The 15,334-nt window shown below is 45.2% G+C and overlaps 1 protein-coding gene across 1 annotated transcript in view; it reads left to right on the plus strand.

The window, feature by feature from the left end:
- Window positions 1-15,334, plus strand: part of dcc (DCC netrin 1 receptor) — a gene marked incomplete at its 5' end in the record, with an annotated part of 378,467 nt that overhangs the window by 341,281 nt on the left and 21,852 nt on the right. The window contains one exon of the mRNA XM_080510296.1: window positions 4,738-5,040. Within this exon, the coding sequence (XP_080366422.1) occupies window positions 4,738-5,040 (303 nt within the window). The remainder of the gene's footprint in view (window positions 1-4,737; window positions 5,041-15,334) is intronic.

Here is a 15,334-nt window from a genome sequence, read left to right on the forward strand (position 1 = left end):
GCGATTTCAGCTCATAGCTCATAAAAACGGGACAATACCTTTCTTCGTACTTCAGCATGATGCAGCACTTGTAAATGGTCACTTCCAAGCTCGTGGCAGAGTTTTTGAAAACACCGGCTGTTCTTTGCACTCCACTTGATGTAGTTTCACCACTTGAATCACATCTTTTAACATCTAGCACCTCACTGCACAAAACTCACTGAGGCTTTTGGATGCCTTTGTCCTCAATGTAAGAAAATCCATACTTTATATACTCAGGGTCGTACCTGCGGTTCACCATGTTGCATTGTGACCAAATCAAAACATGCGGCTTCTTCTGCAGGAAAGGCTGGTGTTTCTGCTGTTGATATTTACTACCACCTATGGTTGAGGAGGGTTACCACAACGTCCCCCAGTTGGATTTAATTTTTTTCTTTAATTATTTTTGGGGTCGGGGCAAAGGCCCACGACCCCAAAAGCGACATCGTTTTCAGTGTTTTTGCTATTGGCGTGTAGACGGACATTGTTTTCAGAATGTTGCCGTGTAAACGGGAACCTTTCTTGAAATAAAAATGCAAAAAACAATGAGTTTTCATTGGAAATGTTGTTCACAAACTATCTCAGTTCAAAACCCAGAAAAAAAGATGTGTTGGGGCTCCTGGGGACCTGAGCACAAGACCATCCATCCATCCATCCATCCATCCATCCATCCATCCATCCATCCATCCATCCATCCATCCATCAGATATCTGCCACTTATCCGGGGCCGGGTCGTGGAGGCAGCAGTCTAAGCAGGGTTCCCAGACTTCCCTCACCCCAGACACTTCCTCCAGCTCTTCTGATGGCACCCCAAGGCGTTCCCAGGCCAGCCGAGAGACATAGTCCCTCCAGCATGTCCTAGGTCTGCCCCGAGGCCTCCTACTGGAGGGACATGCCCGGAACACCTCCCTGGGGAGGCGTCCATCCAAAACAGCTGGCTCCTCTTGATGTGGAGGAGCAGCGGCTCTACTCCGAGCTCCTCCCTGGTGGCTGAGCTCCTCACCCTATCTCTAAGGGTACGCCCAGCCACCCTACGGAGGAAGCTCATTTCAGCCACTTGTATCCGGGATCTGCTTTCGGTCATGACCCATAGCTCATGACCATAGATGAGGGTAGGAACGAAGATCGACCGGTAAATCGAGAGCTTCGTCTTTTGGCTCAGCTCCTTCTTCACCATGACGGTTTACTGATTTAGGACATGATGCTACATCCTGTGCAGGATCTCCGTCCAGCAGATATCGGTGGAGCTTTCAGTGCAGATCAGCCATTTCCTCCTGGTTTGCAGCAGCTTACAATGAAGGAGAAATACAGCGGAGGTGTTATCTCAGCGTGTGATTTTCTGCCACCCATTTCTCATCTCCATCTCCCCAGAATGGAGGCTTGTTGTCATGTCTGACTGCTGCTGGTGATGAGATGGAGGGTGCAGATCATTATTTCCTCCATATCTTTGACCCACCATCATTTATGTCCTGTTACTTCTTCTTCGCTGACGGTCTGAACCATGAAGGCGACGCAGAGGAGTTGTTGCATCTCTGTAATAGTGTGAGTCCAGTGATTTGTTGACCTGAGTGGGAGGCGGGAGGTGGAGTATCCTCCCTCTCCTGGTGTCCTCTCGTCTCAGCTGGTTAATGAACACACAGCGACCTGCAGGTAATTACCGCCTGTCTGCATTTCCCTCCCATCACACTCACTGCAGCAAATCATTCCAACCTCTCATGTCGTTCCGCACGCCGACACCAGGTTATTCTGTCTCTTTTAATTCTCTGTGATGTGGCGGTAATGTCACCAATTTTCTTGGCGGAAGAGGCAGCATTTTGCTTTGTTTATTGTTTTGTTTTGCTCTGACTAATCGGTGTTGTATTCATGCGACCACGGATATCTGACATCCGAGTCAACACCTTGCCAGAGGTGCTGGGATTACTGCATTAACCCCGGAGGTTCTCCATTTGTTTTTGCCATTGCCCTTAAATTTCTCTTTTTATGATTAAGAAGGTATTGAAACACTTTAATTTTTATTTTAATGACTAAACTGACCAGCTGCTTCTCGAGTCTTTAACCGTTGCACGTCTTTATCCAGTCGTGTTGCGTTGGATGTGGACCAGCTGAGTGTGTGTGAAGGCAGTTTGACCTGAACAGGAGAGCACAGCTCTGCACTGATGGATGGATGAAAGGTTGTCAAGTAAAAGCTTCATGTTCAGACAGCGAGGGAGAATCGGCTGTGAATTCCTTGTCATCATCAACATCATCAATCATTATGACAGATTTTTAATGTTTTAATGTTTAATGTCTTTTGGGTTGAAACTTCCATTTCCCTGGTTTTTCATCTCATATGAGAAGTTAAGGTTATGGGTCATTTTATTCCAGCCTGTAGGACCAGGAGTATGCGACCTGAGGTTCTTTGGCCCTTCTGTAGTGGCTCCCTGAACCTTTGTCAAAACTACCGATAATCATATTGTCCTGTTTCAATTGTGCTTACACACACAAAATCAGATGAATTTTAACTCTTGGCTAAAAAGGTCTTCTTAATACAAGAAATTGGGGGGGGGGGGGGGTCTGCTAGGACAGTTTTTGTTTGTTTTGTTTTTTGCGTGGGGGGGGGGGGCTAAAATAATTAGGATTATGAAAAGAGAAATAATTATACAAAACTGCTTTGAAAAGAGCCAAAATGGTTAAACAGCTGAAAAATGCTTGAAAAGAAGCTTCAAATGTCTAAAATCAGGAACAGAAACAGCTGGAATTGTAATGAAATGTCTAACACCCTGAATTGCAATTGGAACTTTATAAATATAAACTAAGATATGTTTATATATCAAAACTACATATGAGATAAATATGGTTTGCACCTGGAGGGAGGTTCTCGCACCCAGAATGGGTTAAACTACATTTAAGTGCTGTGCCAGCTTCACTTTAAAGTTTAAAGTTTAAACGTTTTTTGGCTCCAGGCAAATTTGATTTGGAGGGAAGTCACAAAAATGGCTTTTTTAGTCTAAAAGGTTGCAGACCCCAAAAAAAGATAGTTCAGAGCTTATCACATAGTTATTTTTCTCTGGGAAAAAAAATCTGTGATGAGTTTCTCACTCAGTATGAGCATTATTATGTGTTTTTCCCTTCACATTTTTTTTTTTTTTTTTTGTCTCTACCTTTCTGTTGCCTTTCTTCTTCTTCTCTCATCCTGATGATGAACTAAGAGAAAAACCGACATGCAGTTACAGCAGTGCTCCTCCTTCTCATTCTCTAACATCAGATATGAGATGAAAATCACATCAGCTGCAGGTTTTTGAAGAGGAAGCTCCTGTTTCTGTTCCTGACGCCACTCATCATGGATGTGAGATGGAATAAGATTTCCCAGGTTGAAGTAGTACAGTCAGTCCATGAGATGTTGCATTAGGATACAGATGTCCTATTAAATTACGAAACGTGACTGGGGTACAATTCCATGTGGAAACAACGTGTGATCGTTTCTGCACCACATAAGAAAGCTTTGCTGAGTCGGGATGGGAATAGAAAACTGGTTCTGGTTGAGAACAGCGTTTCAGTTCCTTGGAATCGTTTTTGCAATTTCAAAAATGGAAATTAGAATAGGAATGTCAAAAATCTTATCATTTCACATCCCTGTCGCTGAGTACATGTGAACTGCGTCACAGTCAGCAGTGACGTTACAAGAAGACTCTGCACTCGTGTTTCCACCTCTTCAGAGATCGCAGCAATGAAAAACTTGAAGGGGAATTTTAAAAGTTTTCTTGATCCAATTTCAGCTCACTAAGTACAATTTCAGGTTTGGAACAAGAAATCATGCAAGTGGACTTTATTATTTTAACGAAAACAACTTGTATGAATAAGTCATTTTTATTAGATTCTACTGTTTAAATATGACCGTAAACCAAAGTGATGAATGAGCTGAAAAAAAATTATTTCATTACTTTTATGTGATAACTGTTTTTTTTCAAATAAATTCTCCTTATTTGGTGATAATTGCATTTCATCTCATTTAGACAGTCCATCTAAACAACAAAATGAGCTTAGAAGCTGTATCTCATTAGAACTTGACAATCCAATTTACCTACAGCACTAAAATAAACCCCAAACGTAATTTTTGATGTGTTGTTAATAGACAATGAAAAGTTTGAAATGTATCTAATAAAATCAATTTCCTCAAGGAGGGATTCTTTCTCTGACTGTATCTAAATCCAACTTCCAATACCGTCGCACAGAATCACGAAACACGAGATATGATGTTGAAGCAGTTTAACACCACGTCCCATGTTTAGCGGCTGTATTGAAAGTTGGGTATCTGCAAATTGTCAAACATCACGAAACATACATGAAAGTCTTTGTGAAGGTAATATTTGTCTTTACGTTGCTGAGACAAACATGTGTTGGTCCCGGCGTTGCTGCAGCAGCAGTAATTTCCAGTGATGGCTCATTGTCGGATGTATTACTTCCATCATCAAAGCAGACACAGCCTATAAAAAAGTCTCGGCGGCAGAATATTCACACTTTTGAAGTCAGGTTGTTTGTTTTCCTATGTACGCTCCTTGTTTTATGTCTTTCCTCTTACAGAGTCACTTTTTACAAATGACTGTGATTTGGACTAATTGGATGTTTGGTGTTTTGTCCTTCTTCCCTCTGCCCGTTCTGCACATCTTTCATCTCTTCATCTTCCCACTCGTTCTTTTCAACCTGCGTTCTTCCGTCCTGACTTCATTCATCCCCCCTCAGCTATACCCACAGACTCCTCCACCAACCCCCTCCTCCAGCAGCAGCCCCCGCCCCAGCAGACCCCCCCACTCCTGCCTGTTTCCACTGCCCAGCCCGGGGAGCACGTCCCCACGGTGGGCCCAGTCCCGGGAGCCCCAGCTGCCCCCACCACCGTGGACGACGCCCAGGTCGGGGGCAGTCGGACCATCCCCACCGCCTGCGTGCGGCCCACCCACCCACTACGGAGCTTCACCAACCCACTGCTGCCTCCGCCCATGAGCACCATCGACCCCAAAGTGTACACCTCCATGCTGCCGCAGTCCAGTGAGTACCGCCGCCCATCACCAGAGTCTCTTTGTGTCCGGAATACAAGCGCGAGGCGGCCGTTCAGTGAGTTTGTGTTCATGAATGATACCGAAGTCTCCTTCATTCACAGTCAAGCTCTCTCAGATGTTGTTACGCCCTCAGCCATCTTCCTCATAGGATCAACTCATTTTCAATTCAATTCCATTTCAAAACAAAAATTGCCCCAAATAAAACACGGCCGTCTCAAAGCACTTTAACAGAGGAAAACATCAGCAAGCATACGAGGTGGTGGCAAGGAAAAAAACTCCTCTTGAAGAGAAACAAACTTTTATACAACCAGACTCAGGGGTGGAGATTTTTTTTATAGAACCAGGCTCAGAGGTGGAGAAACTTGCTGTTCTATTTCCACCAGAAAGAACCAGGTTCTAGTACGGAGCCAGTTCTGTGTCTATCCACTGCCAAAGCCCGTCACGAACAGGGGCTATACGGAGACTAAGCTGTTTGATTGATGCGTGAAGCCCTGCCGTTCACCATGCTGTTCAGCATTCCAGGTCTGTGTTCTCTTGTGTTGATACTTGTGGCAGGTTGTGGAGGAAATACTCCAGCGTTACCAAATCATCTTCATGGTCACTGCCACACAGCTCTGACAAGTCCACAGCTCTCTACATCAGCTGATCTCAGGCAGTGAATCAGTCGACGTGGACCATTCTTCTTCCCCGGGTAAAAGAAGAACTTTGATGGAGCATTCATTTCAACTATACTTTGGAACCGTGATCGAACAAGTGCCCCTTGTGCTCTAATCCCCTGCAGATCTGCAAAAGCTTTCTTTTTGGCTTTGAAGGCCTGAAAATGACCTCCATCTCCTGTGGACCTACATAGAACAAGCTCTACTATATCGGTCTCTAGATTTCTAATTTAGCTTGAACCCAGGATCTCCTGTTCAGTTTGGTGGAAGCCATGATGCTAAGCAGCTAACTGCTGCTAACACACCACAGCCTCACCAAGCCTGGAAAAACACACACCCTCACTCACTTCACGAACACTCAACCCACATACGAGCACACCATAAACAGTTGAAAAAGCCAGACAAAACCCACAAACTCCTTTAAACACACTCACTTTTTTCCACCGACTCCATTCTACAAACACTCTGCTCACACTCAGAGAGAGAGAGAGAGAGAGAGCGAGAGAGAGAGCGAGAGAACGTTCTTGACACGTAACAGTGAAACAGTCGCATGCACAGGAATAGAACCTCAGTGCAGCTTTTCCAGATGGTTGTCAAGTATTTGAAGTCGTACTAAAATCAGCCATCTTTTTCAATTAGAGACTTGCACCATCCACAGTGGGATGTTGTCCCTTTCATCAGACCAGATTTTCCCAAAAACCTTGTCAAATTGTTAATGTTATTAATGTGTTTTCAGAACACCGTCGGTATCAGATCAGTGTTTCTCAGCTGGTGGGTCACAGACGTCTTTGGTGGGTCGTGGGCTTTTGCCAGGGGAAAAATGTTCAGGGAAACAAATCCTGACGAGCCTGAGGAGCGAGAACAAATGGAGTGCTGTCTTTTCACACTCCCTAATGGCCATAATTCCCTGTAATGCAGGTCTACACCTGTCATTTCACACCATAGAAGAAGACCTGCGAACGTATGCTCATTGAGCATGGCGAGACGCAGATACATCATGGACTATGTCAGATTCCTACGTGTCTCAGTGAGTGTTGCTTTTCAGCTCTGGTTCAGCTGAAGAGAAAACTCCAGAGTTTGAGAGTCATGTCAGGAACAAAGACCAATTCCAGCCAGTTGTCCCATGAAATTCTTCCAAACTCTAGTCAATGGTGTCAGTGTTAGTTCAAACATTCATGCAGAGTGCAGAAGAACGCTTTCGACTGTCTTGGGTTATTTGTACCCAAATTTCCCATCAAGGGAAACAACGTGGTGTTTTGCGTCTTCCATATGGAGTTGGTTTTGTCACTACCGGAAGAACAGCCCATTTGAGTGTATGCCACCGCACTGGCAAGTCGACTTGGACAAACTACCTGAAATACATTGTCAGAGAGAATTAACCCATATGTGCTGCAGATGGGTTAGGTGTATTAAAAGTCTATAAATAATAAATATTGTAAAATTGTATACATACATCCTTTGGAATTGAGCTTTTTGTCTAATTAATTTTGAGTTTTGTCTAAATACTACTGACAAAATGTATTATTATCGTAGTACAGTGTTGGTTGTGATATCTGAAGTGAGTGAGGATTCTCAGCTGAATATACAACATTTGAGCTTTCATGAAAATTCCTCTCAGTAGAAGTGGCTGTTTTTCTGATTATGTCAGCCTGATGACTAATGATTGAATAAATGACTGAATAGGACACTGTTATTTATTCCTTGAGTGGGTACTCAGGTAAAGCTACATTTGCTGAGCCTTTTGAAATGACTTCTTAGTAGTTTGACTTTGCTAGTTCATGTTTGTGCATGAAAACGCTGTTGAGTCTTTTCAAAAAGATGGAAGTTACTGAAGTAGAGTTTTGGTTGTATTTAAAGTGCAGCTAATTGAGCATACAAGAGAATGTCTCCCTCTCAAGCTTTGTTGCTTGGGTTTTTCATGAAAGTTGTTTTTTTTGTGTGTTTGAATAGTGAGATTTTCTATTCTTCCATCTCAGATTTCTTGAACGTGTGACATGTCAGACAAATGATTCGACAATTCAGAAAGTGAGTCCTTTGAAAAAGTCATTGAATTCAGGATGAGATTAACACTACAGCTGAGTGATAAAGAAAGATGCAGTATGGCTTCAGGTCAACAATAAGATACTGGACTGTCTTTAAAGACGTGCCTGAAAGCGCCGTGAGCCTGATCTTCTGATCTTCTTCAGGCACGTGATTCTGACGTCATGTTCCAACTTCCTTCTGAAATACCTGATCTGTGCAGATGTAAACAAGAACCGTGGGATTTCTGCTTCCCCTTGAGAAGATCTCTTGAACTGTAGCCTCGGCGCCTACGTTAGCATTAACCCCTTGCGCGTACCCTACCCTCGCCAACAGTAGGCTGGGATTGGCTCCGGCACCCCGCAACCCTGAACTGGATGGACCTTGCATTAATGACTCTAAAGGCCGATTCATTCTCCATGAGCACAAGAAGAAAGTTCAGCACTCCAGGGTCCTGCCAAACAAAATCCCATAATTTTCTTCGTTCAGCTCCCTCTGGCTGAAGACATTTGGTTCGGCTGCGCCAACCGTCATGGCCGAACTACATAGGAGCCGCACTGCCGAAACGTCGACCGTGTTCCAGCTCTGTAATATCTATCAGTCATGTTTTAATCATACTTAGCTTGTAGCCTCACCACTGTGTGAGCCCCGCAGCTCGTTCACATGTCGGAAGGCATACTTACGTGATGCACCTGAATGCATCACTCAAAGCTGTCAGCTCCGACAGTTAAAGCCAGACCAACATCGCGGCGCAGACAAAAATGATCTGTTCTATGACTGATCCAGTTCAGCGAAATGTATTTCTGAAAGCATTGGCGGTGAGACATAAGCTGTGCAGTTGAAAAGTTAAAACGCTGCTTCACAGACGTGTGCTCGTCGTGAAGGGGTGTGGCCTGCCAGATCAACAACTTCGTCTCTGTAGTTTCCTGACATCACAGTCACACGTCACAGTCGAACTTTCTTCTTGTTCTTATGGCTTCAAAATGTAGGTATGCTGGGGCTTTAACAGGCATGGTACTGGTTTATAAAATGGACTTCAGCAAGCGGATTGAACACAGAGGTGAATGCTTCACTTGATTAAAGAATCAAGCCGTCAGATGGAGCTGCGTCACTCTACTCAACCTATTGACAGACATTTCCTTCTACGAGACCTTTTTTATCTCCATACCTCCACATTTCTCCAGACCAGCCTGGTCTGTGCCCGGGGTAGAGTTACACGGTGAACATCTTTCCACACACACTACTATAACTTGTTTGTCTCAGATTAAAATATCCGCCAGACGTCCAGCGAGTTGTCTTTAAAAGAGTACATCGATGTTCTGGTCTTTGATATTTATTTGTTTTAAGGTATTTAGTCCATTATCCAAACAACCCCCCCGATTTCTTCCCTTCATTCACTGCGTTAGAATGATGGTTTGAAAAGGTTTTGTTCTGCCTGCATATATAGTAATACAACTGTGTTAAAAACAGTTGTATTACTATATATGCAGTGAGTTTGGCATCAAGCTTGTTGTTAATTGCAAGGCAACAATTTTAAAACTGAATACAGGAGTAGATGGTTATATAAGGTGTGATGTGCCTTGAAAAATGCCTAATGGTGTGATTTACAAAACCATAGATGTATTGATGTTGGGGGATCGAAGTTTGAACATCCTGCTAAACCCTCTATTGGGAGAACTCTTATTAATGGACCTCATTACTCCTGGCAAATATTTTTATTTATCAACCCACCAATGGGAAATGTTGACCCTTGTGCATAACACTCCCTCCTGGTTACTACAGAATTCACCATTGTGATGATCTTTAAAAATTCATAAACATATTGAGGAAATCTAAACAAAAAAGCTGAAACAATATCGGGGTAGTTTTGTTTCCTCTGATTGGTTGTCAATTATTCATGATTTTCTTGTTTAAGCTGGATCCTCTCCACTGACCACAGATTATTTAATATTTTATTCAGAGAGGCTAAATGCATTTGCCTCCAGCCATGTTAGTGTGTTTCTTTGTGTGTTTGTGGAAAAATATTCAGTAACGGGCCGTGACATTAGCCAGAGGGTTGGATGTGATCTGTACTGACCCCCCCTCCGTTCTCTCTCAGTCTCTTTATACTACCTGTCTCTCCATCCATCCAGTCCGCTCTCTAGCCGTCCTTCAGCCTGAAAGGAGCCATTATTATTCAAACCAAACACTCCTCTGCCTCCTGGAAATAAGGCTCTCCTCACTTATCTATTGTCTTTTTTCTCCCCGCTCTCCATCTCCTCAGCCTTTTGGGCACAGATACCGTAATGAATTTGTGGTGGATGCTTTGAAATGTGATGGAGATATCCAGATGCCCCGGAGAGCAAGTCTGTTGGTTTCAGCTGATTCCCTCAATTTTGCTACAGTTCAGGCTTCTGAGTCTGTCTCTCATCCCTGCAGGACTCTGCACACCTCAGTGATGACCTGTTCATTACTGTCTGTGTGCTGGACTGCAAAAACACCTCAGATATGAAAAAAAAAATGTCCTAGGCCTAATTCTCCAAGCGTCAGTGTGTATTTCTCCACGTTGACCTTTGAGCTGTGGGTGGGATGACTTTCCAAACATGGGCACATCCTGTTGAACCCCGCGAGCTTCCTCCAGTCGAGCCAAGATACAAGAAGCGGAGCTACACTAGAGGGAGGAACAGCGCTCTTGTTAGATATTCCCGTATTCCCCGGCTGTCTCCTTTACTGTTTTCCATCTTTGTCCTTGTATTTTCTTCTCTTACTGTCTCCCTCAGATCTTTCTATCCTTTCCTGCTCCCTGAGCGGCTCATCTTGTCGTAGCATCTCTGATAGCCTGCAGCCATGTGAGCAGAAAACGAAACACTCGGCTACAGTTCGTGTGATCCCTGGCTGTGTGTGTGTGTGTGTGTGTGTGTGTGTGTGTGTGTGTGTGTGTGTGTGTGTGTGTGTGTGTGTGTGTGTGTGTGTGTGTGTGTGTGTGTGTGTGTGTGTGTGTGTGTGTGTGTGTGTGTGTGTGTGTGTGTGTGTGTGTGTGTGTGTGTGTGTGTGTGTGTGTGTGTGTGTGTTGTACCCAGGTCCATTATGGCTCTGTTTACATGCCCAGGTGGCCTCAGATTAACATTGATTTTTGGCTCCTGGAAACCTTTTGCTCAGAAAAAGTGAGCCGGAGGCGACAACTCCCAGAGACCCCCCACCCCCCCAACTCTCCCCGTGACCCCACCCAACTCATTCTCCTCTTAACAGCAGCAGCAGGCAGCAGCTACCTCCATGAAGCACCCTCCATCTCCTCCAGGGAGAGACAAACAGAGCCGGCTTGTGAGTGATGGTGTTTGATGTTCATTGTTGGTCCTGTTTGTGTGTTTATCCAGGCCTGAATGACTCCCGCAGTGGAAAGAATGAGGAGTTTTCATGCTTTAATTGGATTGTTTTGGTGGGAGACAGAGTATGACTGAAGGACGGCACAGACGGTGCAGACAGTTTCTTCCAGACAGTGAAAATTTGTACCTGATTACAGTAACTAGTTTCTTAAATAAGAAAAAAAAAAGGAAAGGTGTGGGTTCAATGGGTAATGTAAATATATAGTAATTCTCTCTTTGGGAAATAAACATTGAAACCAATTAATGAATCTGAAAAATCTGTAACAAAATTGAAGATAAACTGCCAACGTGCAGACAGCAATTAGAAAAACAGCGAGGAACGATTAAAAACAATTAGTACAGTGAACAACATAGAGAGATAGCAGCTGAATAGAAATACGTTGTTGTTCAAATCACTGTGTTTTAGTTAGTGTGGTGTTCCTGTTTTCACTGTAGTAGTACTGATGCCTCAAAGAGCAACCTCTGGCTGTAGAACAGCATTTGTTTATCATGAGATTGTTATAGTTCTCATGAGTCCAAGCAACGAAAGGGGCTAGAAACATCTTTAATCAGTTTCAGTTAGACTCATTACAACGTTTACACCTCCGAAAGTCTACAGTCATGAAAGAAAAGAAGAAAGTCTGATTGTTTCATTTCACAATTTTACACAGAATAAAGAACATTTGCCACTGCACATCCACTTGAAATTATGCAATAATTGATGTTTCCCTATATGATACCCCTTAAGACCGCCAGTATGGTCCCCCATATGATCCTTATGTTATTTCCCCTATGACCCCCACCTCATGATCCTCTCCTATGATCTTCACATGATCTCCTCCTATGGTCGCCCCACGATCCCCTCTATGATCTCCCAAACATTCCCCTACAATCTCCTATATGATTCCCCACAATCCACTCTATGATCCTCCTAATGATCCCTCCATGAATCCCTCCCTGTGATTCTCTTAGTTATAAACTCATACATTTATTTGACAACCCAACTCCTCTTTCTGGTTTCAGACCACCGATCTGCTCATGTCTCACCTTCTAAATTTTCTATCACTTTATAAACTGAGACCTACTTCCCTTTTTAAATCGAGTCTGTGGGGAGAAGCGAGATGGCGGGCAGTCACTCACCTAAACTGGCTGGAACGCTCGCTCTAATGCTGGAAGCTGTAATGGGATTGTCTGACTCAATGTCTGATACTGAGAAAAGACATTACAGCCACAGCTGGAGGCAGACGCAGGGCAGCTGTGATGGATGTTTTTAAGTGCAAGGCTTGGGAAGAAATGCGTTATTACCAATGAAAGCTTTAAGACACTTTAAAATGGTTATCTGCAGCAGTGGGATGACGACATAAAGACAGACAGGGAGACGTTGAAACCTGTGCAGTGTGTTATAATTATTCCTGATCATATTCAGCTTTTTCTTGTTTTTCATTTGCTGAGGGTAAATTGTTGCATTGCACTCGTTTGAGCTGTGACCTGTTGTGTCTCCCTGCACGTGGCAGTGCTGAAAGTCATGAGGACTGTCCAGATTTCATCTCATTATTCCTCTCATTATTAATAAATCCTGATGATGATGAGTCCATATGGAAGCTCTGATCTCCTCATCGTCATGTCATCTGTTAAAATGCACGCTGGGCATATGGGGGATGAAGATAAGAAGTCCTTCTGAAAAAGGAGGGAGGCGGGAGGAGCTCACTCTGTTCTACTTTACATGCACAACCTGTATGTCCAGGTTGCTCAAACATTTATTAGTGTCCAGATGCATTTTTTTCCAAGTTACATAATCCATACAGTCCAGAGCTCAGTTCAAAACACTCACAGCAGTCCGAATACTGTTTCTCATACTTAGTGTTAGATCTATAATGGCACCAGTAGTGTATCTCCACCAAGGTGACAGATACAGATAACCAGTGTTTTCTCACTATCCCCAGTGAGTCCTGGGGGGATTCTGCACATCCGTGGGTCTTGTCAAGAGTCGGAGTGATTCCCACTCATGCTACCAAATGAGTCCTGAAGTCTGGTCCAGGCATGACGGAGCTCTGCACAGGATGCGACACCCAGACACCTGAAGGACCACATGGAATGGTTCCAAGCCCGGAGACCCCGAGGCACAGCGGCCACCACCCCCGTGGCCCCTGACGCCTACCCAGGAGGAGGGAGGCAAGGGGGCAGCCCCCCAAACCGACCATTTCCCCCCCACAGCCCCCCCCCCCCCCCCCCCCCCAAATCCCAATCCCCAGAAAGCCAGAGGTAATCCACGGCCCGATGGAGCGAACGAGGGGGGCACTAGGCAGCAGCCCAACAAGCCGGCCGAGTGCGGTCAGCCCCGAGGAGCCAGCCCAAGCAAGTGTTAGCCAAAATGGGACATGGCTCCAGGTGTCAGCCCATCCTGAGCCAGGACGCCCAGGGGTCAACCCGCAGACTCCATCCCACCAAGACCCCGCTGGAGCCCAAGCCAATGTCAGCTTAGGATGTGTTCCCAGCACATCAGGGCCCCAGAGGTCACATAAGACCCACCCCCCCGTGCAACCCCCGAGACCAACACGAGACCGGCTCACCCCATGGGGCCGCCCACGGAGACGTGACCCACCTCGAAGCAAATATCCCCCCACTCCCCATTATGGCTGGAAGTTGCATGAGAGTCCACATCTGATCACATCCATAAGACCTGCTGGTTGCACAAAACCTCAGCGCACGACGCATTCCACCGTGCGTGGGTGTGCGAGGACCCGATCAATGCTGCTTGCAGCTTGAATAAAAATTGGACTTCATTGTTCAAACTTTATATTTTATTCTTTTTTAACTAATATATTTCTAATATTTGTGACCTTCCAAAGTCAATAGTAAATGGTATCACTGTTAGAAAACCCTCAGGAGCTGTTCTTGGAGAAATGAGGGTGTAAAGTTGCTGCTCTTCAGAAAAACGGGTCAGACAGAGGAAAAGACAAAGAAACATCATCTCGCTCCCTCTGGAGACACGGCATGTCCTCACAGACATTTCTTCATCTCACTGTAATACTTCAGACTGTTCTCAGGATCAATACAACCCCCCCACTCACCCCCTCCCCCTCCGTCTTCTTCTCCAATCACTGGAAACCTCTGCATCTTTACCTTCCACCCAGAAACAGACTCGTCTGATGTGACCCCCCGGCGGGCGTTTCACACCTCCTCCCCAGCACGTCTGGTAAATATACCAACCTCCCCTCACCTCCGCCCCCTCCCTCTCTGACAGACCCCCCCTGGGGGGAGGCAGGCACCATGGAGCGCTCTTTCATGGCGTTCTCCGCTGTGGATATGTAACCTTTTCTGTAGCTCTGTGCTGCTGCAGCTCGCTGCTGGCTTGTTTTTTTTTCCTGGAGCTGAGTCTGGTCTGGAATCAGTCTGACAGCAGCGTGCTGAGAAGTCATACAAACACATTTGGTTGTGCTTCAGTGGGAAATGAAGCTGGCAGGAGTTTTTACACCAGATGTACACACAATCAGAGCCACACAAGGTCAGCGCTGCAAACAAGAGAGTGGGACTGGAAGACTGGAAGCAGTACAGTGTCTGTATGAGGTCATGATGCTCAGCGGCGTGAGCTTGAAAACCGGTGGAACGACAGAAAGTGTTTAATGTCACTCCGAGGAGACCACGTTAACTTTTCAAATGTTAAAGAAGTCAAATCTCACCAGAAAATAAAGGCGCTGTGGACTGCTGCTAAGTTGCATCACAAGACACCCGGACTCCACAATTTCACTTCACAGTTGGGGAAAAGGACGTAAATGACAGTTGAACATCAGCTGGCTGCAGAAAGTTGAACCAGGTTTTCTTCTATAGGTGATCAGATCAGGAGGACGGCTTTTTGGGACGGCTGGAGCTCACTTGATACAGTGGTCGTCTTTTGATCAGGAGGTTCTAATCGTGATCAGTACAGTTCCTACACCGAAGTATCCGTGAGCAAAGCACTGAACTTCAAACTGCTCCGTGGTACGGCTGCCACGTCCATTGGACCATTGGTTTGATCCCCACTGCAAACAGGTCACCACTGTGGCTCTCTAAGCAATACCCTTGACCCCCCCCCCCCCCCCATCAGCCCCCTGGAGCTCCACAATGTAGCTGCACCTCCGCATGGATTGGTATATATGGAAAAGTATTTTCCCCAAGTGGATTCATATTATTGACCACAGTTAAGTAGCCTGGGCACGCCACCCCAGGCTCCACCCCACTGGTCCCTATTGTTGAGTGAAGTAAGGTGAGATAAGGTAGGGGAGGTTGA

The sequence above is a fragment of the Blennius ocellaris genome, assembly GCF_963422515.1.
Source record: "Blennius ocellaris genome assembly, chromosome: 15".
Lineage (NCBI taxonomy): Eukaryota > Metazoa > Chordata > Actinopteri > Blenniiformes > Blenniidae > Blennius > Blennius ocellaris.